Source organism: Procambarus clarkii, chromosome 22 (assembly GCF_040958095.1).
Source record: "Procambarus clarkii isolate CNS0578487 chromosome 22, FALCON_Pclarkii_2.0, whole genome shotgun sequence".
NCBI lineage: Eukaryota > Metazoa > Arthropoda > Malacostraca > Decapoda > Cambaridae > Procambarus > Procambarus clarkii.
In genome coordinates, this window is record NC_091171.1 from 48,730,773 (window position 1) to 48,758,354 (window position 27,582).

Consider the following 27,582-nt stretch of genomic DNA (forward strand, 5'->3'; position numbering starts at 1 on the left):
CTTGGCCTATTCCTAGACAAGAGACTCAACTTCAGCACCCACATTCAACACATAACTAAGAAAGTCTCTAAGACAGTTGGTATACTCTCCAAAATCAGATATTATGTTCCTAACTCTGCTCTCCTCTCACTATATTATGCACTAATCTACCCCTATCTTAATTATGGTATCTGTGCATGGGGGTCTACCACTGCAAACCACCTTAAGCCCATCATCACACAGCAAAAATCTGCTATCAGAATAATAACTAACTCTGCTTTCAGACAACACTCGGCTCCCTTGTTTAAATCTCTAAACTTGCTAAATATTAACTCCCTCCACACATTCTCTTGTGTCAACTACATTTACAAAACCCTGTTCTTAAATGCAAACCATGCTCTGAAACTCTCCCTGGACAGATGTAATAGGACCCATTATCACCACACCAGAAATAAATATCTCTTTGATATCCCCAGGGTCAAACTTAATCTGTGTAAACACTCTATGCAAATTAAGGGACCTAGTCTATGGAACTCACTCCCTAGTGAATTGAAAAACTGTAAAACTTTTGCCTTATTTAAAAGCAAAACCAAAAAGTACCTAACTTCATCTATTTAGTTTCCTACACTGAGCTTTAAATTTGCTCTGTACCTAGTGGTACCCAATCTCCTAATTTTTATGTAATATCAAACAACCTTATCATTGTGTTCATTGCTGTCTTCTTTTATGTGCTAGCCATATGCTGTATTGTGACTACCAATTTTTGTCAACTACCATTCAAGCTGTCATTGCAATCAATCTTATATTGTTTCTGCTGTATTGTGCCTACCAATTTGTTGTCAACTACCATTTTAAGCTGTCATTGCAATCAATCATAGCTACCTATGTGCTTTAATATACTGTACCTATAATTTTCTCTCATCTTTTTTTTTTTCATTCCATGTAATCTGTTATCATTTTTTTGTCTATAAATTTTGCAAGTATTTACCTCCTTAAAATTTTCTTAGATTAAGGACCTGCCCGAAACGCTGCGCGTGCTAGTGGCTTTACAAGACTGTAATTACCATAATTGTATCCTCACATTCCTTATGTACATTCTTGTATATGCATAAATAAATAAATAAATAAATAAATAAATAAATAAACAAATAAAAAATTATGCTGCACATTGTGTAAAAGCTTTATGAAAATTGTATGTAAAAACTGCATGTGATAAGCTTGAAATTGAGCTGGATATGGGCACTCCAATCTCTGCTGTAAAAGCTGCTATATTTCAGGAAATTAGGGAAAAACAGAAGAGCAGTTACTGATCACTCGGAGGCCAGAAAGCATGAGCATAAAGAGCTATGATATGTTTAGAACCGAGAATTATATGTACAGGCAGAATAAAATATCCACTAGAGTGTGACATTATAATTGCCAGAATAAGGCTGGGATATAGATATCTATGGCAGGTGGCTGTAGGTAATGAATCCCCCCAATAGTGAACATTCCATTTGTAAACTCTGTGAACAAGAGCTGGGACATACTCTCCAACACTATACAGTATTTGTGATTGCCTTGTTATCAGTGACTTCAGACCAAATGGTATGAGGTACTTTGAGCTCTGTAATTACTTCATACACTCAGAAATATTGGAAGATATTCTTGTGCTGTACCCAGATTGTGCTAGTGGGGGCTAATAGATCAGCCTTACATTCCATGTTCTCTCCTGATTCCATGTATGACTGGCCATCCTGTGAGGTGGGGATGTTGGATGAGCTTGTAGCTGGGTTTTTTATCTACACTGTGTAGTCCATCATACAGAATAGGGTAGCAGCACATTGCTGTGTATACCTAAGCTTGTTTTAAACAAAAATAGACTGAGATGAGTCTTTGAGATGAGTCTTGAAGAAACTGGTATGAATAATTATATATATAATTTTCTGCCCGAAACGCTGCACGTACTAGTGGCTTTACAAGACTGTAATTACCATTTTATGTATCCTCACATTCCCAATGTGCCTTCTTGTATATAAATAAATAAATAAATAAATAAATAAATAAAATAAAATAATGTTTCCATGACTCAGTGCTTAACTCTTGTAAAAAATTTTGAAGTTGTTGATTACTCAGAGTTAATTTGTTTTTTGTATTGAGGCAGGTATTTTCTACCCTGATTCCTTGTTTGACTAACCATCCTGTGAGATGGGAATATTAGATGAACTTGTAGCTAGTTTTTGATCTACACTGTGTAATCTTTCATATAGAATAGGGTAGCAGCATTGCTGTGTATACCTAAACTTGCTAATTACAAAAAAATATGTTAACTAACCAAGATCTTAGGATTTAAGCACATATTCAAACTTCAATTTTCCTATTAAAATAATCCTCAACAATATTATTTCTCCTGACAAAAATAACTTTGAACATCTTTTCAAATTAATTGTACTCTGTTAATTTGATTATGCTTAGTTTTCATGACAAAAAATAAATAATAATACAAATATGAACAGCTCCCAACTAAATACTGTATAAGTTACTACATTCTTGTAAAGCTGCAGAAAAGCATGCATAGCGTTTCGGGCAGGTCCTTATATCTTAATTTTTCGTGGAATACAATCCACCAAATCGTTTAACACACAGGGACCCTGGGTGAAGAGTTATTTAATTGAGAACTGGTGCCAAGTCAATCCTCCCTGGCCAGGATACAAACCCAGGCAAAATCGCTTGCGAAGCGCAGAGCGAGTGTTACCACTGCACCCCGAGGACTGCTATATATGTGGGCTGGACATCGGTCTCACTTCATGCTGGTCGCCGTTCAATCCCAGACCGTCCAAGTGGTTGGGCACCATTCCTTCCAGTCCCATCCAAAATTCTTATCCCATCCAAGTGTAAACATAATGGCTTGGCACTTTCTCCTGATAGTTCCCTTCCCTTCCCTTATGGAGCCTGTACATTTTTCAACAGTCAAGGCAGCGTTGCTCACATTTAATAAACCATTTATGATCTTCTAAATTTTACAATCCAAAGTTATTATTGCTATAAAATAACATTGTAGAGCTTCGGTTCTCAGTTTTTCATAAATGTAAACACTGCCGTAAATGCTCCAAGCCTTTTTTGAGCGCTGTCGTTGGTGACAACCAAAATTGTAAAAATTAATTTACCTGATTTACCTGAGGGCCGCCATAACTAATGACCTCGACGAGGACAGGAAGCCGGCGGCTTGTCAAAGGTTGTTAATTAAAAACAAAAACTTTGTCCTGATGTACTTTAAAAGTTAACAGAGTTTTGGCATTTACGGCTTTGACGGGTAGGCAGTTCCATGGGTTTATAACCCAGTGGGTGAAAAAGCATCTCCTGTTCTCAGTCCTACATTGTGGCTTGTTGAGCTTGAAACTGTTGTTCCTTGTTTGTATTACATCTGACCTTTTGAAGAAATTATCCGGATCAACATCCTCCAAATTGGTTGAATTAGCTTTGGAATGATTTTTGTTTCCCGGTGTTGCACCTTCACCAGTGCAGCTGTCTTTCTGAAGATGAGGTCTCCTAAATCTAATGTAACACGTTATCTTCTTGTTACCAAAGCAGTAGGTGGACATGCAGAAACAATATAATGAGAGCATTAAGAGAGAAACATTCAAATTATTAAGGGGACAGGAAGTATACCTTGGCGAGGGTACAAGGAGAAAGCTTTTCCATCACTGTCTCTGGGTAAGCGGACCATGCTGGCATCGCCACGGTACGCCATATCGCACTTCTTGTAGCAGATGCTACCAGGCGCACAGCAGTTTTATTTTTAATGTCGTATGTTGGAATGACGTCAGTTTCGTCACGTCACTGGTAATAATTTCACGGCGCTATGTCCCTGCAATCAATTTGCTCAATGCTCTCTTCGTCTTCCAAATGTTAAGTCACAGTCAGTGGGTTAGACGGTGATTCAAGACTTATAAATTTACACTACTAATTGTGTTTTCAGCACTATCGCTTGTGTTACTTGCAGAGGGATCCGGCTAGCAAACACTTCATTGCTTCAACTTCCACTGGTGAAAATGTTTACTAACACTCGCTACTTTCACTATTGTAAAGGTTGACTTTACAGTAGTAAACACTATTGAGTATCCTTCACTTGTTCAGCTTCTAGCATTTACAAGACGTACTATGAGAATGCAACATATTGCTCCAGCAATACCAGTTCAGTCTGTAATATAAATGCAGTATTATAACACTTTTAATTGTGTTTGTATACTCAAATGTAGCATAGGATCCACTACACAGTTACTAGAGTAGCACAAGTATAGAGAACAGCCAGCAATGAGCACATGCTAACGCTCAACAAGAGAACGAGCAAGTGTAGGTGCTTGCAGAACAATGGCGAGTGAGAGCCATGCACTTGATACAACCAGTCCTGGCACCTGTTCATGTCCCCCCTCCTATCCCCCCATTACACGCTGCCAATATTTCTGTGCCCAATCACCCCCTGGACCCCCCCACACGATACCCCAAGGCCACATCTCATTCCTAAGGTTGGCACCATCCTCTCTGCGACACTGTATGTTTGCCAACTACGCCGTAAGGCCCTCCTGTTCTATTTATATATTTATTTTGTTTAATTTAAAGGAGTTCTTACGCTCTTGTAAAGTCACTAGTAGAGACCCCCATCTGTGCATGGGGGTTCAACCATTGCAAATTACCTCAAACCTATCATCACTCAGCCAAAATCTGCTATCAGAACTATAGTAAACTCTGTTTTCAGACAACACACTGCCCCCTCTATTTAAGTCTCTTACATGCTAAACATACACTCCATTCTCATGTGCTATCTACATGTACAAAACCTTATTCCTAAATGCTAACCTTGATCTGATAACTTTTCCTTGATACGTGTAATAGAACTCATGAGCACCACACGAGAAATAAATCTCTCTTTGATCTCCCCATAGAATATTCCCATAGAATCCCCATAGAATATTCTGGCTTGGTTTGGGGACTGTCAGGTAGGTAGGCAAGGTAAGGTAACCCCCAGTCAGACTAAATCTGTGCATACACTCCATGCAAATAAAAGGGCCCAGCCTTTGGAACTCACTCCCTGATGAATTACAAAATTGTCCAACCTATGCCGTGTTCGAAAGTAAAACAAAGAAAGTACATAATTTCATCCTCATAGTTTCCCACCTTGTGCTTCAAACTCACACTGTATCTTGTACTGCCCACTTCCCCATTATCAGTACTTAAGACATATAGCCTTACCAGTGTAATCTGTCAACTTATGTTGTAGTTATCTGTCGATATAAAAACCTTGCTATAATGTACCCTTTTATCTTACCTGATATGTTACCCGAAACTCTATGCGTGTTTGTGGCTTTGCATGAATGTAAAAATCCCAAGCTTATGTAATCTCACCGATCCACTGTACCTTCTTGCAAATGAATTATTATTATTATTATTAATAACGCGCATAGCGTTTCGGGGAGGTCCTTAATCCTAATTTTCCCCGGAATACGACCCGCCAAATCGTTTAACAACCAGGTATTCATTCACTGCTGGGTGAACAGAAGCTAGTTAAGGATTGGTACCCGGTCAATCCTCCCCGACCAGAATACGAACCCAGGCCAAAGCGCTCGCAAAATGCTGGGCGATATACGTAATTGTCATAGAATATTCTGGCTTGGTTTGGGGACTGTCAGGTGCAAGTCAAGACACTAAATGTTCATCACACTACTGCACATGAGAGAACATATACGTATGCACGTGCATTGATATGCACTCCTATCTCTTGTTAAGCCCTATCACTATATATACACACCATTACAAACACCACCACCACTCGACCAACCACATACAGTACAACACTACATTTTTCAACATGTAAAAATCCCACCATCACGCATGCACCTGCAACGACAGCGCCAAAACACATGCACCTGCAACAACGGCGTCACAACACATACACCTGCAACAACGGCGCCAAAACACGTGCACCTGCAACAACGGCGTCACAACACATGCACCTGCAACAACGGCGTCACAACACATGCACCTGCAACAACGGCGTCACAACACATGCACCTGCAACAACGGCGTCACAACACATGCACCTGCAACAACGGCGCCAAAACACGTGCACCTGCAACAACGGCGCCACAACGCATGCACCTGCAACAACGGCGCCACAACGCATGCACCTGCAACAACGGCGCCACAACGCATGCACCTGCAACAATGGCGCCACAACGCATGCACCTGCAACAACGGCGTCACAACACATGCCCCTGCAACAGCGGCGTCACAACACATGCAACAACGGCGCCACAACGCATGCACCTGCAACAACGGCGCCACAACGCATGCACCTGCAACAACGGCGCCACAACGCATGCACCTGCAACAATGGCGCCACAACGCATGCACCTGCAACAACGGCGCCACAACGCATGCACCTGCAACAACGGCGCCACAACGCATGCACCTGCAACAATGGCGCCACAACGCATGCACCTGCAACAACGGCGCCACAACGCATGCACCTGCAACAACGGCGCCACAACGCATGCACCTGCAACAACGGCGCCACAACGCATGCACCTGCAACAACGACGACGCCACAACGCATGCACCTGCAACAACGACGACGCCACAACGCATGCACCTGCAACAACGGCGCCACAACGCATGCACCTACAACAACGGCGCCACAACGCATGCACCTGCAACAACGACGACGCCACAACGCATGCACCTGCAACGACAGCGCCACAACACGTGCACCTGCAACAACGACGACGCCATCTAATTGCAACAACGCCATCTCTCCATCCTGACACTTAATTTTGCATCCTCTGCAAACACAGATATAATGGAGCCAATTTCCTGTGAGGTCGTTGGCATATCCACAAGTGGTCGAAAGGCTGGGAAACTTTTTCTAGGGGGGGAGGGGCCAGGTGAGTGAAACAATAGGAGGTAAATAATTATATTAGTAATTTAATGTAGAAACTGCAAGCTGCTATATATAAGGTAGTCATAAAACCTAAGTTATATCTTGAACTAAATGAGGTAAGGAATGTATTAACAATGTGACCGTGAGATTGGAGAGAGATTGCATGTGGCACTAGCTGTGCTTTAGTGACTACAAGTGCTACCTGTATTCAGCTTAACAAATACTCTTGGCAATCATGACGAATAAGGTCTGCTAAGTATGACGTTAGGATGCTGGGGAACAAAAAGACAGCCCAGTGAATTAAACAAGTGTCAAGTAATGCCTGCATCCACATACCTTAAATTGACCTGTATGTGCTGAACAGCGTCCACGTGAGTCTACACAGAACTGAACACTAATCGCGAAAGGTTGCGCCCACATTAAATGACACGGCATGTGCCAGAAGACTGTGGGCGTTGGCTGAGCAAGTTTACAACATTAGTGGGAAAGACGTATAATAAAGTGGTGCCAGATGGGGAAGCCCAGCGAGGCGCCCCCCTCCACGCCCCGCCACACGAGGCGACGGAGAGTGCAGGTAGCGTGGGAGTGAGGTGGTGAGGACTGAGAATTGATGAAGATGAAGCCACCATAAGAGGTGGCACGGGCATGAGTAGCCTGTAGATTGTAGATGTTTGAAGTGAAAGTGATCTTGGTCGAGTAACATCTTGAAGTGTATGTGGGCCCAGGCAAGGAGGACGGAGGAACCTCTCCCGGGGCACCCAGCGCCCCCCGGAACCAGCCACCCACATCACAACGTGACAAAAGCCGAATGATACATACATAAGAACAAGGTAACTGCAGAAGGCCTATTGGCCCATACGAGGCAGCTCCTATTTATAACCACCCAATCCCACTCATATGCATGTCTAACCCACGTTTGAAACAATCAAGGGACCCCACCTCCACCACGTTATGCGGTAATTGGTTCCACAAATCAACAACCCTGTTACCGAACCAGTACAGTATTTACCCAAGTCTTTTCTAAATCTAAACTTATCCAATTTATACCCATTGTTTCGTGTTCTGTCTTATAATATAATAATAATAATAATAATAATTTTTATTTAGGTAAAGGTACATACATAGAGAGATTTTACAAAGTTTGTTGGCTTTATAGATAGAGCTAGTACATACAATGCCTAAAGCCACTATTACGCAAAGCGTTTCGGGCAGGAAAAAACACTAATGACTAAAGCTTAAAACTAATGGGTAAAAAGAATAAAATGTGTTGAGTACAAATAAAAATAGAGGTAAAAGAGGGGGGAACATTGTTGAAAAAGCAGCACAAATACAATTACAAATTATTACAGAAAATTACATTCAAACAGCGTTGAATTGAAAAACAAAAAAAAAAACAAAAAACATACATGGGTTGACAACAGAGGGGTAAGGTAGGTTACAGAGAATTTATTAGGTATAGCTTCGTTTTTAACTTAAACTGGTTGAGAGAGGTACAGTCTTTAACATGGTTGGGAAGGCCATTCCACATTCTGGGCCCCTTGATTTGTAGAGCATTTCTGGTTTGATTAAGTCGTACTCTAGGAATATCAAAACTGTATTTATTTCTGGTGTGGTGCTCATGGGTTCTGTTACAACCTTCTATGAAGCTTTTGAGATCAGGATTGGCATTATAGTTTAGCGTTTTATATATGTATAATACACATGAGAGAATGTGCAGTGACTTAATGTCTAACATATTCAGAGATTTGAGTAGGGGTACCGAGTGATGTCTGGGGCCAGAATTGGATATTGTCCTTATAGCAGCTTTGTGTTGAGTAATTAGAGGACGTAAGTGATTTTGGGTAGTAGAGCCCCAAGCACAAATACCATAGTTGAGATATGGATAGATAAGGGAGTAATAGAGAGTCACCAGGGCAGGGCGTGGTACATAATATCTGATCTTAGAAAGAATGCCCACAGTTTTTGAAACCTTTTTTGATATGTTTAGAATGTGTCCCTGGAAATTCAGCTTGTGGTCAATGAGAATGCCAAGGAATTTGCCATCTAATTTGTTACAAATTCGGGTATTGTTTATTTTGAGATTTATTTGATTAGAGGATTTATTGCCAAACAGAATATAGAAAGTTTTGTCAATGTTAAGGGTGAGTTTGTTGGCAGTTAGCCACAGATGGACTTTGTATTGATATTGTATTGATTTGTATTGATATTGATGAGTCTTGTATTGATACTTTTAATACCCTATTAATATCCCCCTTGTTATGTCCATTCATCCACTTGTAAATCATGTCACCCCTAACTCTTCACCTTTCCAGTGAATGCAATTTAAGATTTGTTAATCTTTCTTCATATGAAAGATTTCTAATTTGGGGAATTAACTTTGTCATCCTACACTGGACGCGTTCCAGTGAATTTATATCCATTCTATAGTACGGCGACCAAAACTGAACTGCATAATCTAAATGGGGCCTAACCAGAGCAAGATATAGCTGAAGAACAACACCAGGTGTCTTGTTACTAACGCTTCGATTAATAAATCCCAGTGTCCTATTTGCCTTATTACGTACATTCATGCATTGATCCTTTGGTTTTAAATTCTTACTAATCATAACTCCCAGATCCCTTTCGCAATCTCAACACCATCTAGCTCGGATCTTGTAACTATCAACTCACAGATAAGCACTCTTGTTTTACCCGCCACAAAAATATATGCGCTGAATTCATGCCCTTCGGCTCGAGACATTCATTTAATATCGAAAATGCAAGACCATGCGCGTGAAGCATACACAATGCCCATCCCAAATGGTATGTAAATATTTAATGTAATGGGTCCGTATAATTACCAAAAGCCACCCAGCATTACATAAGGGATGAAGAAATGTGGTATATTTATCCACTATTATGTGCCGAATGCAGAACATTAAAAAATATTATTTTTACTATGAAGTAACCTCACTTCACAATTAAATTGGACGAAAATAGGTGTCAGGTAACGCCATAAGGAAGTCGACGGTACAAGCGGCAATGTTGTAGAGTGACTTATCCAAGATATATTGTTGCCTGGAGTGTGTTTGCTGGCATGTCGGCCTCCTGTGCACAGTGATCCAATCGTCGTACTTCTCTGTTCAAATTGTCGCAATTTAATTGGTGATATAAACTAGCAGAATACATATTTACAATAATATTTAGCATAGCCACAAAATATTTAGGATTTATTAAAAATAAAAACGTGGAAGGTAAATCAACTGTATATAACAATGGTTTTGATTTCAATTAAGATTCTGATTGTTATTCGTTGGTGTGCGTTTGCTACTTGAACTACACGTCGCACGTCTCTTTGCTCATGGAACACCGAACCGTAAACACAAAATTTAAACACAAGAACATAAGAATCAGGATAGCTGCAGAAGGCCTATACGTGGCAGCTCCTATTTACATCCACCCAAACTCATTTATATATATTTTTTTTATAATTATATACACGATTGGGGAGGGGATGGGTCCGTTGGAGGCTGAGAGAGATGTCTGATGGTGGCGAGTGGTGTTTTCTTTGTATTTACTGGGGGAGGAGCTTGTGTCTTCGGCCAAGCACGTCTGTGTTGGTGGGTTGACTGATTTGTCAACAGCTATTCTACCTCTTCGCCCTTACTTTATTACACACATGTCGTGGCACAGTCGATTAAGGCGCGTATGGGATCCTCTCAGACACAGGTTCGAACCCTCATGGCCTGTGTGGATTTGTTCATTTGATGCATCACGCTATTGTGATTTGTGTGTAATGAAGTAAGGGCGAAGAGGTAGAATAGCTTGTTGACAGAGCCCGGGTGCATGGGGGGAATTGTGTAAAACCCTGGTTTGTGTCTCGGAGAGACTGCAGGATCCGTGTGAGGTTAGTAGAACTCCCGGTTGCAATTCTTTTACCCTGTCGTAGCACAGTCAACTAAGGCGCATCTGTGATCCTCTCAGATGTAGGTTCGAACCCTCATCACAGTCCTTGTGGATGATCTATGGTTATGATCATTATGAGGCCATCTTATTTGTCGTCCAGCTTCTCTGTCCATGTGTTGCTTGCTGGAGGTCGGTAGGCATTTATAATTATGAATTTATTATCCTCATTCCAAATCTCCCAAGCCATTATGTCAACTTCTCATATGTTGTCGATTACTAATTCTCTTACCTTTAGGTGTTCTTTCACCAGAACGGCAATGCCACCTTTTCTAATTGTTCTTTCTCCTCTTCAAATTTAATAACCTCTCTTGAAAACAACCTCAATTAAAATATCAAGTACAGTACTAGTATTGTCTATGTTAGTGCATCAATCTCTGGCATATTAAACTGTATTATATCATTTGGCTTCAGTATTTTTCTCTCACTTTATTTATGTTTGTATATATGATTTTTAGGAACATGTTTTACTTCCCTTTGTCCTTTAATCCCCCCTTGTTCTAGTTTTTTTGTTGTTGTTGCTTTGTGTGTCCCATTTTATAGTCTTCCCGATCCCTATCACCTTGTAGATTTTTTTTATTTCTTCTTTATTCCTACCCTCATTTAGGTGTTATGCTTGAGCAAGGCCAAAAGGACTCATTGTGACTGATGTGACCCGGTAGTGGGAAGCCTTCCGAGCGTTATGCTTCAGGTAACCACCTGAGCAGTATAAGAAAGAGGCATTTCATTACATTCAATTACGATTTTTCCAAGTGCAATGATGAATTGGGCTGCCAATAAAGTTATTTATATCACAGAACATGTAGAAAATGGATATGTACATATATTCGTGTCACTAATATGTGCACCACAATTTAATATTAGAATAATAAAACACATATGTAAAGAACAAAAGGAAGGGGAACATATTCCTGAAAATAACATATACCAATATAGATGGAGTGAGATTGAAAATATTGGAGTTGAAGGATATAATTCATCTCAAAGTCCCAGATATTGTTGCATTAACAGAGACTAAACTTGAAGAAAATATTTTAAACGAGGTTGTATTCCCAAGGGGCTACTCAGTTTGGAGACGTGACAGGAAAACTAGGAAAGGGGGAGGAGTGGTTGTGCTGGTGAAAGAACACCTGAAGGTAAGAGTTAACATTTGAAAATTCTTTAGATATTGACATAATGGCATTGCAGGTCTGGAATCAAGATGATAAGCTGATAATTTTAAATGCCTGCAGCCCACCAGCAAGCAACACATGGACAAAGGAAGAACTGGATGACAAACGAGAGGGCCTCATAATGGTCATGAGAGAGATTATGGTAAGAGCTGACAAAGATAAATCCCAATTGTTGGTACTGGGAGACTTCAACTTCAAGGCAATAGACTGGGAGGCCTACGAGGCAAGAACAGAGGACATTTGCACAGGCAGATTTTTAAACCTCATCTTGGAGACATTCATGTATCAACACGTCAAGCAGACCACAAGAATGAGGGAAGGGAATGTTTCATCAGTACAGTACTCGATTTCAAAAGAGGACGCTATGGGGAACTCAGAATTTTTTTTATGGGTATAATTGGACAGACTTGCTGCTAGGCAAGGAAGTAAATGAGATGTATGCCAAATTTTGCAAAATATACGATAACAGACATGTAGACCTAGGAAACAGGGTTGGTTCAAAAGAAATTGCGAGAGGGCCGGAGATCAAAAGACACAAGCATGGAATCATTATAGAAAGAGGCCAAACCCCCAAACATACCAACGATACAAAGATGCAAGAAACAACTACACATCAGTAAGGAAAAAAGGCAGAGAGTAACTTTGAGAACGGTATGGCAAGCAAATGTAAATCAGATCCAGGCCTTTTCTATAAATTCATTAAAAGCAAGCTGCAGGTAAACGATAATATTCAGAGATTGAAAATGGGAGACAGATACACGGAAATGAAAAGGAAATGTGTGAAACATTAAATGAAAAGTTCCAAAGTGTGTTTGTACAAAATGAGAGCTTCAGAGAACCAGACACAATAAGAATTCCAGAGAACAGCATAGAGCACATAGAGGTGTCTAGAGACGAAGTGAAACAAATGCTCTTGGAGACAAGTAAGAACAAAGCAGTTGGCCCAGATGTAGTTTCCCCATGGGTTCTGAGAGAATGTGCATCCGAGCTCAGCATTCCACTTCACCTGATCTTTCAGGCATCCCTGTGTACAGGAGTCATAGCAGACGTGTGGAAAAAGGCTAACATAGTTCCAATCTACAAAAGTGGCAGTAGGGAAGACCCCCCCCCCCCCTCAATTATAGACCTGTATCAGTGACAAGTGTAATAGTGAAAATATTGGAAAAAATATTAAAAACTAAATGGGTAGAACACCTGGAGAGAAATGATATACAGTAATATCAGACAGACAGTATGGTTTTCGATCTGGAATAACCTGTGTATCGAAATTACTCGGTTTCTCTGATCGAGCCACAGAGATTTTACAGGAAAGAGATGGTTGGGTTGACTGCATTTATCTGGACCTAAAAAAGGCTTTCGACAGAGTTCCACACAAGAGGTTGTTCTGGAAACTGGAAAATATTGGAGGGGTGACAGGTAAGCTTTTAACATGGATGAAAATTTTCCTGTCTGATAGAAAAATGAGGGCAGTAATCAGAGGCAATGTATCGGATTGGAGAAATGTCACAAGTGGAGTACCACAGGGTTCAGTTCTTGCACCGGTGATGTTCATTGTCTACATAAATGATCTACCAGTTGGAATACAGAATTATATGAACATGTTTGCTGATGATGCTAAGACAATAGGAAGGATAAGAAACTTAGATGATTGTCATGCCCTTCAACAAGACCTGGACAAAATAAATATATGGAGCACCACTTGGCAAATGGAATTTAATGTGAATAAATGCAATGTTATGGAATGTGGAATAGGAGAACATAGACCCCACACAACCTATAAATTATGTGAGAAATCTCTAAAGAATTCTGATAAAGAAAGAGATCTAGGGGTGGATCTAAATAGAAAACTATCACCTGAGGACCACATAAAGAACGTTGTGGAAGAAGCCTATGCCACGCTTTCTAACTTCAGAATTGCTTTTAAATACATCGATGGCGAAATACTAAAGAAATTGTTCACGACTTTTGTTAGGCCAAAGCTAGAATATGCAGCGGTTGTGTGGTGCCCATATCTTAAGAAGCACATCAAGAAACTGGAAAAGGTGCAAAGACATGCTACTTTAAGAAGCACATCAAGAAACTGGAAAAGGTGCAAAGACATGCTACTAAGTGGCTCCCAGAACTGAAGGGCAAGAGATACGAGGAAAGGTTAGAGGCATTAAATATGCCAAAACTAGAAGACAAGAAAAAGAGGTGATAGGATCACTATCTTGAGGTTATCTTGAGATGATTTCGGGGCTTTTTTAGTGTCCCCGCGGCCCGGTCCTCGACCAGGCCTCCACCCCCAGGAAGCAGCCCGTGACAGCTGACTAACACCCAGGTACCTATTTTACTGCTAGGTAACAGGGGCACAGGGTGAAAGAAACTCTGCCCATTGTTTCTCACCGGCGCCTGGGATCGAACCCAGGACCACAGGATCACAAGTCAAGCGTACTGTCCGCTCGGCCGACCGGCTCCTTCACTATGTACAAAATAGTAACAGGAATTGATAAAATTGTTAGGGAAGACTTCCCGAGACCTGGAACTTCAAGAACAAGAGGTCATAGATGTAAACTAACTAAACAAAGATGCAGAAGAAATATAAGAAAATTCCCTTTTGTAAACAGAGTGGTAGACAGTTGGAACAAGTTAGGTGAGAAGGTGATGGAAGCCAAAACCGTCGGTAGTTTTAAAGCGTTATATGACAAAGAGTGCTGGGAAGATGGGACACCTCGAGCATAGCTCTCATCCTGTAACTACACTTAGGTAATTACTTAGGTAATTACTACTTAAAACACTGCTATTATCAGAATCCTGGTCACTAAAACCTGAAAATTAATCATTTTCCACATGTTCATTTTCCAAAGGAACACAAGGTCCCATTGCATGATGCACAGGCACACCAAACTGCAACTGTGTGCTATGGTGGCAGAGTACAACTCACACTGGAAACATTAGTCACCAGTAAGCCAAGGACCTTCAACCAGGGAAGTCTCAGCAGCTGGCAGTCAAAGATGACCTTACCAAGCTCACTTACAATAATTTTAATATTAAGTTAGATAAGTGAACAGCATCAAGGTCCTTCATCAAGCAAGTTGACAAACCATTCCAAGGTATGTTTAAATTTGTTACTGTAAATAAAATATTGGAGTATGTACTGCATATATAACTGTAAATTTATGTTTATTGCATGAGGAAATACTAATTATGCTGGTTATGGCACATAAATTGCAAATTTATTTCATTTTTAGACATTCCTGGTAAAAAATTCTGCCAAGTCAAATGTTCAGCCAATTTGAATGTGGGTGGGCTCTGTATGATTCAGGACCTGGATTCACTAAGCATTATGTATTTCTTCTTTTCGTATCTTTGTGACACAGTCACAAAGATACGAAAAGAGCCAGATAGAATTGTTGGTTATGTATTACAAGATTTAGAGGTTTTAATACATTAAGAGAATGCAAAGGGAAATGCATATATGCCACATTCAATTAGTACCAGATATTTAGTTATATCTTGTGCAGCTTTGATAAAAAGTTGATCCAACTGAATGTCCATTGGTTAGGTTGGCCTTGAAAATTAAAAACCATAAAATATATTGTTCATGAACAAATGTAGAGTACTATTGTATTAGAAATATTTAATTTTACTTTGAATTTTAATTAATAAATTGACTAACTAGTTACTAATTTTATAACTTTACTCATAAATTGCTGTACTTTTATAATCAACTTAGTGTACTTTAACAAAATTTAGTAGAGTTGTAATTACAGTATACAAGAAAAAATACATACAAGTGATACTAATAAGTGATGCTAACTAGTGATACTATAAGTGATACTAACAAATGATAATAAAGCTTCCTAGAAGGTTGTAACAGAACCCATGGGCATCACACCAGAAATAAATACCTATTTGATATTCCAAGAGTGCAACTTGACCAAACTAGAAATGCTCTACAAATCAAGGGACCCAGAATGTGGAATGACCTTCCCCAATCATGTCAAAGACTGTACCTCTCTCAACCAGTTTAAGAGTAAAACTAAGTACTGTACTACCTAATTAACTCCATGTAACCTACCTTACCCCCTAAATGTCAACCCATGTCTTGCTTCTAAATAATGCTGTTTATTGATGAACTTGTACAATTGCTGATTTCTGCCATGTCCCCATCCCCCATTTTTTTCTTTTCTTTTATTCCTTTTTTTTTACAACACCATTTATACTTTACTCCCAATTACAGTACTATTAAGCTTTTGTCCAAGTGTTTTTATCCCACACCTTGCCCAAAACACTATGCATATTAGTAGCTTTAGGTATTGTATGTACAGTACTAGTTTTTCTACAAATCCAAAATTATGTTTGTAACTCATCTATGTATGTACTTTTCCCGAATATTTTTTTTTTATTTAATTTTAATTTAATAATTATGTATTGCATAAAAGATGCCATTGCTCATTATATGACATGATACTGAATACTGTAAATTAAAATAGACAATACAAACAACAGCATATGCAACAATTCCAATGACATTAATATACTGCATTCAATGCAAGAAATAGGACAATTTACAATAAACTACCATTCATAGTAATAAACAGCTTATCCTCAATATTTTGTAAGATACTGTACTTAAATTTAATAACAATGCTTTGAATACAAGGCATGCATTGGCAAATATAAAAAATTATTAAAATATATATTATCTTTTTATGAGATTTCCATATACAGTACAGTACTGAAGTACAACAATTACTGAATGATGTCAAAGTTCCCAGATAAAGGTATTCTTACTATATAACCATAAGAGATATATAACCTGTTAAATTAACAATGAAATTAATTGAATTATTATGGGTAGTGTTAACCACACTAAAATCTTTATTTTAATCTATAGTAAGGATTGTCTTTGTATTTAGTGTTTTCTATTTTTACGTGTTTCTTCAGGATGAGCAATTTCAAAGTAAATATATAGTACAGTACTGTAGTGATATGGCATGCATGAAAAAACATTTTTAATTATTTAGAATTCATTTGCACAGTTTTCAGTACTAAATTTGATACAAATTATTTATATTTAGGCCTATAATTTCTAAAATAATTGAAAACCTTATTGGTAACAGAACCCATGTGCACCTGACTTGAAACAAATATCTATTTGATATTCCAACTGTGTGACTTAACTAAGGGAGAAATACTCTGTAAATCAAGGTTCCCAGAATGTGGAATGACCTCCCTAATGACATCAAAGACTGTCCTTCTCTTGACCAGTTGAAGAAAAACCAGGAACTACCTAATGAATTATGTAACCTACCTTCCTAAAATGTCAACCTATGTTTTGCTGTTATTGAACATTAATAATTAAACCTGTACTACTGCTGCTGCTATCTGCCCTGTAAAAAATTTTATACAAAATTTTATTCCTTCTGTTTTTTCTGTAAAATGACTATGTTGCTCAGTTACAATTTTGTTGTTCCATATGTCACGTAATAATTGTAATTTTATTTATATTTCTCTACTTCATTGTTTTTTTATCTCATTTACAGTAGTTTTAAATCCTTATTTTTTCCAGCATTATGCCCAAAATGCGCTGCATATTTGTGGCTTTAGGGGACATACCTGCCTACCCATTAATCCAACAATCTGCTTATATCCTATGTGTATGTATGTACTTTTGCCTAAATAAAATGTTTGTTTATTAAGTAGTAAAAGATGTTATAAAACACATTTTGCTCATAACCATGCACATGCCTTCGAATAGTTACCATGTTTAGCAAACTATTTACTTAGTAGTTTTAATAATAATGAACTATTATGCTGTGATAATATTTATTTACATTTTTTACAAAATATATATTTAATAAAACTTAAACACACACCAAGAATGTATAATTAGCATTAGACAGATGAAGGGACTTTCCTGCTATAGATGAAGTTGCCAATCAGTAGCTTATATAATTACATTTAATATTCAATACAGTAGTGTTTATTTCAGGGCTGCAAAGTCGGTACATAAAACTTCAGACTCAGACACTCAAATTATATATCAACATTGGACACAATAAATATACTAATTATTTATTTCCTATACCAACTGAAAGCACACAACATAAAAGGCATTTCATCTCTGCCAGCATGAATCATCAGGCTACTTTATGGAAACCTAAACAGTTAAAGTTCGGGTCTAAAGGCTATAGCTATGGCATTGTGACTATTTTATTTATTGAAGAAACTACAAACATTCAGCAATCTTAAATTTTAAACAAACAACAAAACTTAGAAAACTTAAAACAATGAGGTTATATTTTTATCAAAAGGCTATAAAGTACTGTATAAAGTAATCTATATTATAAGAATGAATGTTTGTCCAAAGTTGGAGCCAGATGCTTGGGGCTAGCCTCACCCAACTTCTGTAATACTGTTGGTGAAGGGGAAGGATGGGATATGGGAGGCAGTAAGAGGATGAGAGGGGTTAAAGAGAAAATATGAAGGATGGAAGAAGAGGGTGGAAAGAAGGTGGAAACCTAGGTGCAGCCAGGTACCCCTTCTATATACAGTGTATATATATAAATGGAAATGTTTGTCTGTTCAAGGTTGGAATGGAAATAAGGATGAGGGGGGGTAGAGAAGAAGGGGGGATGTATTATAGGTAGAGAAGAAGGGGATATTTATATTTGAAACTGTGTATGGAGTCTACCTACACCACAACACTGAATAGTGCATTCCATTTGTTAACGACTCTGGCACTGAAAAAATTCTTTCCGATGTCTGTAGCTCACTTGAGAACCAAGTTCCACCTGTGTTCCCTGTGTTCATATTCTGCCCAAGTTTGATAGTTTGTCTTTATCCACCCTACCAGTGGTTCCTGGGTAGTGATGATGGTTACTGAGGTCAAGACAATATTTAGTGAAGATGGTTATATTGATGAGGATGACTATGTGTATTGCAGATAGTTAGTGTTGCAGGTTCTGTGTAGTGAAAGGTTAAAGCAAGGAAGTTAGTGTGAAGTGAAGACAGTTAGTGATGATGGTCATTTATAGTGAAAATTAACGTAGTAATGATGATTGTGTAGTATAGATGGTCACATTGATTAAAATAAAGCTAGTGAGTAGCTATGATGTAGTCTCTGATACTCAAGCAATGCTGGGTATCCGAGAGTACTGGAAATAATGGGAAGGATAGGGAAAAAGAGATGAGAGGTGGGAGGAGAGTAGAGGGAGAAGTGGGGAGAAAGGGAGAGACCAAAGCACAACTGGGTTCCGTTAGCGGTAGGAAATGTGGCACAACAAAAGCTATAGAAGAAAAGAAGGAACACCTATGTTTCCTTCCTTTGAGATTAAAATGAAAAAACATAAAATTATAAAAATTATATTGCAGATGAACTGGAAAATCTAAAAAAAAAAATAAAAAGCATCTAGCTGTAGCACCAGAGTCAGAGTTAATACATTTTTACCGACTCCTACTCCAGTAACCCAAGAAGTACTTCCGACCCCATGACTAATTAGTGCCCTGTGCAGTCCTTGCTGTGATAGGCACTGCGCGCCCCACACCAGGGCACGGTGCAAAACTGGTAATGTATAAGACTGGTGATGTATAAGACTTCCCAAGATTGATAATGTGTAAGCTCTACAAGACGTAATTTGTAAGACTCGCCATGTGTAAGACTTGCCAAGATTGGCAATGTGTAGGGCTCGCCAAGAATGGCAATGTGTAAGATTCGCCAAGACTGGCAATGTGTAAGACTCGCCAAGACTGGCAATGTGTAAGACTCGCCCAGAATGGCAATGTGTAAGACTCGCCCAGACTGGCAATGTGTAAGACTCGCCCAGACTGGCAATGTGTAAGACTCGCCCAGACTGGAACGGCCAGAGTGCAAGACTCGCCCAGACTGGCAATGCGTACCAATCAGCTGACGGCGGTAACATGGTCGGCTAGTGTTGCGAAACGTCAGCTGTCACTTACCCTTCTCTCTCTTAAGCACAAACTCATTTTCCATTGCACTGATCTCGGAATCGACGTTGCCCGGCGGTTCTATGATAGACGCCATCACAGGTGACTGGTAGACGAGAGCACTAGGCAACACCACTCATTAATTATGGTAACTATAAAGGGTCGCTGACTTGTAATTGCGTCCTTTGCTGGCGGCCGCTCCTCTCAGTCTTGCCACAACCTAAACAAACGAATTGCTACACACGCTCTCCTCTCTTGATTTATTTATTTATGGACAAGAAGGTACATTGGGGGGTTTAAGAGAGTACATAGCAAATGATGATTTTACATTCTTGTAAAGCCACTATAACACGCATATGCGTTTGGAGCAGGTCCTTAATCTAACATGATTTTAAGTAGGTCATTTTAATTTAAGTAGGTCATTTCCAGCCAAATTGACAAAAAATCTTTACAGGTACATTGTAAGAAAATTTGACACAATACTCAAAGATTAGATTAATACATGATAATACAAAGATTAGTAGGTACATTAGGGTAAAACTTGAGGGTTATCGGGTCATTGTAGCACAAATTGAGGATCATTTTAATTTATTGAATAATGCAGTAAAATATGCACTCAGTATAACAACCATGATATAAAGTGATATCATTGATGACAAAGATAAAGATTGTATGGCTTAGGTACATATATTGGGGGATTAAGGGTTGTACTAGATACAGTGCGAGTATAAAGCACTAGATAGGAAACTGTGAAGATGAAATTAGGTACTTTTTTGTTTTACTTTTTGAATAGGGCAAAAGATGGACAGCTTTTCAGTTCCTTAGGGAGTGAGTTCCATATCTCTTTATTTGCATAGAGTGTTTACACAGATTAAATTTGACTATGGGGGGATATCAAAGAGATTTATTTTTGGTATGGTGATTATGGGTTCTATTATATTATATATGTAACAGAACCCATAGGAGTCATTGTTTTAAACAACCGAAAGCTAGATAGGTGGGATCCAAGAGCCAGCGCTCGATCCTGCAGGCACAAATAGGTGAGTACCTAGCATTAATATGCTGCTAACTTGTTATATAATGGATTGCGGATTATAGATCAAAAGCTAGCTAAATGATCGTTCATATAATATCAAATCAATACCCACCAGCCGCTGTGGCTGGGGGTTATTAAAAAGTCAGCATGGGTCAAGCACCCTTCCCGGACGTGTCGATCCTCTCTGCCACTCCAAACGACATTCAACGCTGCTACTGCGACCCCACAAGTGTCATTCATCGAGTTTCCTTTCTTGTCTTTCTTCTTTTCTGCACATATTTTTGAACGAGTTCCACGATGATTCTCTTGAAATTTTGCCATGATGCTTCCGTGCCATGTTCGCCCATCAGCTCCCCCCAAGAGATGGTTTGCAGTTCCTCTCTCATTCCTAGATAGTCATCTCGCTGTTAATCTAAAAATTCATCACCTTTGACCACCTTTATGTGCTTGTATATTCGTAGTCCATCTACGATCCATTACCAGTTAGTTTAGTTCATTTATTATGCACCCCATACCCATCTTGTGGGCGGTAGTGGAAAGGGTTTACAGAGGCACATAATGGGCTCAGGGACTGAACCCCACAATTCAGTTAGGTAAGCAAGTTACAATCTTGATGAGCTAGTTACAAAATTCAATATAAGTCGTCACATCAACAATGGATTCAAGATCGACCTCAACAGCTCATGCTCAAGACGATGCCCATCATAGAAAACGTAGAGGCTGTAACATGACAAAACAAACGACGCCAAAACATATCAACAAGCAAGACTCGTGCAGTATTCCGGTTTGTAGTATCAAAACCTTCATGCAAACTGCAGGTATTGCGAAGAAGAAGAAGTAGTAGTATCAAATGTCAACAAGGCGAACACTACAGCAGCCTGTAGAGTATACAAAGACAACAGATGTACACAGACTACTAGTGTGAGACTGAACAACTGGCTCAGCTCCACACATTCAGAATTAGCTTGCCATTAATACGAAGAGCCAAAGCCATTATACGAAGAGCCAAAGCCATTATACGAAGAGCCAAAGCCATTATACGAAGAGCCAAAGCCATTATACGAAGAGCCAAAGCCATTATACGAAGAGCCAAAGCCATTATAGCTTGACATTATACAAAGAGCCAAAGACATTATAGCTTGCCACTATACGAAGAGCCAAAGCATCCTTTTATGAGCATAAATTTAAAGAAGCAAAATTAAATATGATATTATGATAGATGGAATTACTTGTGTAGATTTCACTATGCCTCAGATCTACAAGAGCCACACATCTATAGATCATCCAATAAAATCAGCAGACTGCTAGACTGTTACATGTTTCTCTGGGAATTTTCATTATCTGCTGATGTCCTGATCAAATGTAAAAGTGTCAACAAAATTATTCGCACACACACACACACACACACACTATGTGATGGAGTACAAAAGAATATGTGAATATAGAGACAATTCTATAACAAATGTTTAAGAGATGTGTAAATATTTCAGTCAAAATGATTTGCTGCTAGAAGTCTTGGCCAAATATCCCCAGTTTGCTAGCTTTAGGTAGTAACTGAGTTATTGTAACCTATCCACCACTACCCACTGGATGGGGAGGGGGGGGTCTGTGTGCAGGATAAACATATCAATTGTGACACTAGCTCTCCACATGTCAGTTGCTTAAAATAGAAACGGTACTTGTGGTTTGTCTCGACATCTTTGTTTAATTTTATAACTAGTTCATTAAGACTGTAACTTGCTTAGCTAAATGAATTGTGGGGTTCAGTCCCTGAGCCCATTATGTTCCTTTGTAACCCTTTCCACTACCACCCACAGGATGGGTATGGGGTGCATAATAAATGAACTAAACTAAAAGGAAATATGAAAATCACATGGAAAGCCATCTCCAACCTCCTAGGGTCTAAACAGCAATCACATAATAAGCAGATAAAACTCTACAAAGATGGTTACACACTTGCAATAGACAGAAATTGCAACTGAATTCAATAACTTCTTGTCATCAAATGGTGCTAACCTTGCCAGAAAAAAACAGAAACCCAGACACATGTTACTACATATCTCACATGAAGCTATCTTAACTCTCTACTCCTGTTACCAGTCAGCCCAACAGACAATATATCCACAATTCGATTACTTAAAACCAAAGCTGGTAACATTGATGAGATACCATCTATGATATATAAGAGGGCTGCCCTTGCTCTTGCGCTATCCATAGCTCATCTATTCAACAAATCTTTAGTGTCATACTTTTTCTGATATCCTTAAAATAACAAGAGTGACACCAGTCCATAAAGAAGGTGAGATAGCTGACATAAACAATTACAGACCAATATCAAATCTACTTTCAACAAAATTTGAAAAATTTATTTACAAACAGCTCTATTCCCACTTTAGTGCTACATAGCTTTCCCAGCTTGGTGCCTTCTTTGATAATTACTTACTCCTACTTTGCAAAACTAAATATATTAAGTCCCTGCCAGTTTGGCTAACGTTCCCAAAAGAGTACCAAATGATGACATTGTTAATCCTTGCTCTGGACTATATTCATTCCTATCTCGGTGACAGACACAAATGTGTAGCCATCAATAGCATAACTTTCCCCACTCTACCATTGACAGTAGGGGTGCCACAGGGCAGCATCTTAGGACCTCTCCTATTTCTTATATACATCAATGATTTGACAATGACACAGTCAAAAAAAATCTAAAAAATGGTTGGTATACTTAATAAAATCAGATACAGTATTACGTTCCCCACTCTGCTCTCCTCTCATTATACTACTCACTAATCTATCCTTATTTTACATATGGTATCTGTGCATGGGGTTCACCCACTGAAATTACCTCTTTATCTGAAACGGTTCCTTCATAGGTGTAATAGAATCCATGAGCACCACACCAGAAATATATACACTGTAGCTCTTTTGATATCCCCAGAGTCAGACTAAATCTGTGCAAACACTCCATGCAAATAGAAGGGCCTAGTCATTGGAACTCACTCCTTGATGAATTAAAAAATTGCCCATCCCATGCCCTGTTCAAAAGTAAAACCATAAATTATATAATTTCATCCTCATAATTTTCTACCTTGTGCTTCAAACTCACACTGTATCTTGTACTATTCACTTTCTCAATACAGTATTAGTACTTAAGACATATATCCTTACCAGTGTAATCACCCTGTCAACTTATATTGTGGTTATTTGTTGATATAAAACTTTGCTACAATGTACCTTTTCATCTTACCTGATATGTTAGATTAAGGACCTGCCCGAAATGTTATGCATGTTAGTGGCTTTGCACGAATGTAACAATACCAATCTTATGTAATCTCACCGACCTATTGTACCTTCTTGCAAATAAATTATTATTATTATTATTATTATTACTGTATTATTATTATTATTATTATTATTATTATTATTATTATTATTATTATTATTATTATTATTATTATTATTATTATGGTGTGTGGGCCCAAATCAGCCCACTTGTCTGCTAGCCAGAGATCTAGCTTTTTCCAAGCTTGCCAGATTCAGGTTGCAAGTGAACTGGCAAACGTCCCAGTTGGTTCTGTTCCAGGTTCAAACTTTGCTGGTCCTTGTGTGAGACTTGGTCAGTGTTATTTTATACAGTATTCCTCTAACGGTTCTGTTCTGGCTGCAATGTTACCACCTTCTGGTAATAAGGTGGCCCCCAGATGGCTTGGCATTTGCTCGAGCAGTTGTGCAGGAGCCTAAACTTGGTACTTTCATTGGGTAGGGTGTGACTTTTAGGACATTTCTAGTTCCTCTGATTCCGCCAGAACCAGAACTGGTTTCCAGAGGGTCCTTTGGTTATTGATGTTGGTTCAGCCGGGAGTGCATCGTGTGCTGTACCCGGTGGCGACTCTTCACCGCTACCTTCGTACCACCAATTCTGCTTCAGTGTTTCTCCGGTCATTCGCAGTGTCATTAAGTGCAGTCAGCCTGTGGTCTACCTCTCATGCTGCTGATGTTCAGAAATATACTGCTCTCACGGCAGTTTTTGTTAACATGTCCTGGGCTGATAATCAGACGCAGTGTTTTGGGCTATCTAAAAGAAGCCTGATGGCCCATTATTTGGTTAAAGTTCCCAGGCTTCTTCATGTCTGTGTTATCTGGGGTTGTCTCTCTTGGCCAGTTGTCTCTTCTTGATTGCCTGTAGTCTCTCCTCCTAACTGGTTAGTCCCCTTGTCTTTCTTCTCCATGGACATTTAGCTTCAGGGAACCACAAGAGGCTTTTCCAGAAAACCAATGTTGAATGTACAGTAATGAAACACATCTATCTGGATAAGCCCTGGTAGCTCTCTGACTCCCTACCTTCCTTTCATGCTTGTTGGTTGGTATTTGTGGTCTTCACATGTTCCAAAATTGGTTTGGAATGCAATGCACGACCTGGAGCTCTGCCCCCCCCCCCTCACCCTTATTAATGGAGGGTTGATGCTAACAAGCTTACTCTAGTTTTGAGAGATTTCATTATTTGTTTACATTGTTTTGGGAGTTAATTTTGGCAGTTTCATAGCTTTGATTCTTTTGAACCCAACATTGTTCTGTGTTTGCTGACTTTCTGGATACTTTCCTGATAATGTGGCAGTGTCACCTGTTCTCTGTGCTTCTGTGTGGGAGGCCAGATTATGGCTCTGGGCTCCGACAGGACAAATTGAACTTCGTGGCTGATGTGACTTAGTACGGTAGTTGGGAGCCATCTCAGCGAGAAAGCTTCAGGGACTCACTGATGCTCCCTCTTAGTTTTTGCTTGTAAATATATCATTCTCTAAGAACAAATTCTTCTTATTTTTATATAATTTTTAACCATAGGCAAGGTGACAATTTTTATGATAGCCACATTTTGAGGGTACAGTACAGTACAGTACAGTACAGTACAATACAGTAGAAGGAACAGTAAAAAGTCAAAATTAAATGGACAACAAAATATGAAATGTATGTTCCTTAAGAGAATAAGGAAAGCTGTTGCCTTTGTTAAGACACTGATGGCATTAAATGACTGACATTTTTATTCACAATTTGGTCTTTGCTTTTTGCATCAAATTTGCCACAAAAAATCGATCATTAATTGCCATTGGTGTCTCAGCAAAAATATAACTTTTCTTTTCAGTCTTTGAACAACATACATTTCATATTTTATGTTAATAATACATATTGACATTTCAGTGCAGCATACTGTACTGTTTATAAAATAAGTTTTTAATACAACTATTTAATAGATCATTTAGTGAAAGAGAAGAGACTGCTGGAAAACAACCACACCAGCCTATGCCTACACCATGAAGAATATTTTATGCTGGCTCCCCAGTGTATCCCCACTGCATCTGGAACATCTTAACACTCGGTAAGTTGATATTTGGTATTTGTGCTAATACTTTGTGTCCACTTATTAGGCCATTGTAGGTGAGTAGCAGGTGTATGAATATCAGGGAATGACATTGCAGATAATGCTGTACACGCTAAAGATGAGCAATCTGGTTGTAGTGTTTTTAGTTACGAGATCCTCAACCATTTCTCCGTAAGAGTTTTGTCGCTTAGTGTTGAACATTTTCCTAAGCAAATACTAGTATTTCTGTTGCCAGAGACATAAATTTTTTTATTTAAGCTTTTCAAGGTCCTCCTAAGCCTCTCTAACCTCTCCCAGGATTTCTACCATCCAGCCCAAATACTTGGGCTGGACGGTAAAGCAATGATCTTGCTTCATGCATGTTGGCGTTCAATCACCGACTGTCCAAGTGGTTGGGCACTGTTCCTAACCATCCTGGTTCATCCCAAATCCTTATTGTATTGCGGTGGTTGAGCTTTGCTCTTTCATCCCGCTTCTCAACTGTCAATCAACTGTTACTAACTACTAACTAATTTATTTATTTTGTTTCCTCACACACACACACACACACACATCCAGGAAGCAGCTCTGTAACAGCTGCCTAACTCCCAGGTAGCTATTTATTGCTACCATTTGTTTCTGCCTGCTCCAGGAATCGAACCCGGGCCACAGAATTACGAGTCCTGCGCACTGTCCACTCAGCTACCAGACCCCTAAATCATGGTCCCTTCTTCACAATCCAGGGATTCCAATACCTGGAATCACAATCCCTGAGATCACAATCCCTGAGATTACAATCCCTGGGATCACAATCCTTGAGATCACAATTCCTGGAAAGGATTGTGATCCCTTCCAAGTGCTATATAGCCGAAATGGCCTGGCACTTTCTCCTGTTAATTCCCTTCTCTTCCCAGGATGCAACCCACAACAATTGTTTTACTTTTGGGTATCTATTTAATGCTAGGTTAACAGAGACATCAGGAGAAAGAAAACATACCCAACCATTTCTCACTCATCCGAGTATCGAACACGGGATCCTAGATTGTGAGGCAAGGATGTAAACCACTTTTGAAGGTGAGGTTTCCATGTATACAGTTGACTAACAACTTTCTTTACATTGATGTAAAAGGTTCAGTTGATTATTCATAAGGTTTGGTTATTTTTTTAATACTGCTCTGACTCGTTGAACAACTCTCAATGGCTGGTGGATCTTAACTTCTAGGTCCTTTTTCTCACATTTATCTGATGCATG

At 39.1% G+C, this 27,582-nt stretch overlaps 2 protein-coding genes across 15 annotated transcripts in view; one reads left to right on the forward strand and one right to left on the reverse strand.

Moving 5' to 3' along the window:
* Window positions 1-20,159, reverse strand: part of AMPdeam (AMP deaminase) — a 150,722-nt gene extending 130,563 nt beyond the window's left edge. For 2 of the 7 annotated variants that reach the window (XM_045744113.2, XM_045744108.2), the window contains exon 1: window positions 19,954-20,159. In XM_045744113.2, the coding sequence (XP_045600069.1) occupies window positions 19,954-20,038 (85 nt within the window). In that variant the 5' untranslated portion in view covers window positions 20,039-20,159. Of the gene's footprint in view, window positions 1-2,674; window positions 3,122-3,627; window positions 4,336-7,231; window positions 7,370-19,953 lie in introns of those variants that run through there. The other 5 variants (XM_069329007.1, XM_069329003.1, XM_069329002.1 and 2 more) reach the window with 5 other exon arrangements.
* LOC123759285 (dolichol kinase) overlaps window positions 7,476-27,582 on the forward strand; it is a 50,380-nt gene continuing 30,273 nt past the window's right edge. The window contains exons 1-3 of one of the 8 annotated variants that reach the window (XM_045744148.2): window positions 7,477-7,725; window positions 14,856-15,101; window positions 26,224-26,348. In XM_045744148.2, coding sequence (XP_045600104.2) covers window positions 26,284-26,348 — 65 coding nt within the window. In that variant the 5' untranslated portion in view covers window positions 7,477-7,725; window positions 14,856-15,101; window positions 26,224-26,283. Of the gene's footprint in view, window positions 7,726-14,855; window positions 15,102-19,961; window positions 20,090-20,951; window positions 20,982-21,158; window positions 21,344-21,672; window positions 21,796-26,223; window positions 26,349-27,582 lie in introns of those variants that run through there. The other 7 variants (XM_045744166.2, XM_069329015.1, XM_069329016.1 and 4 more) reach the window with 7 other exon arrangements.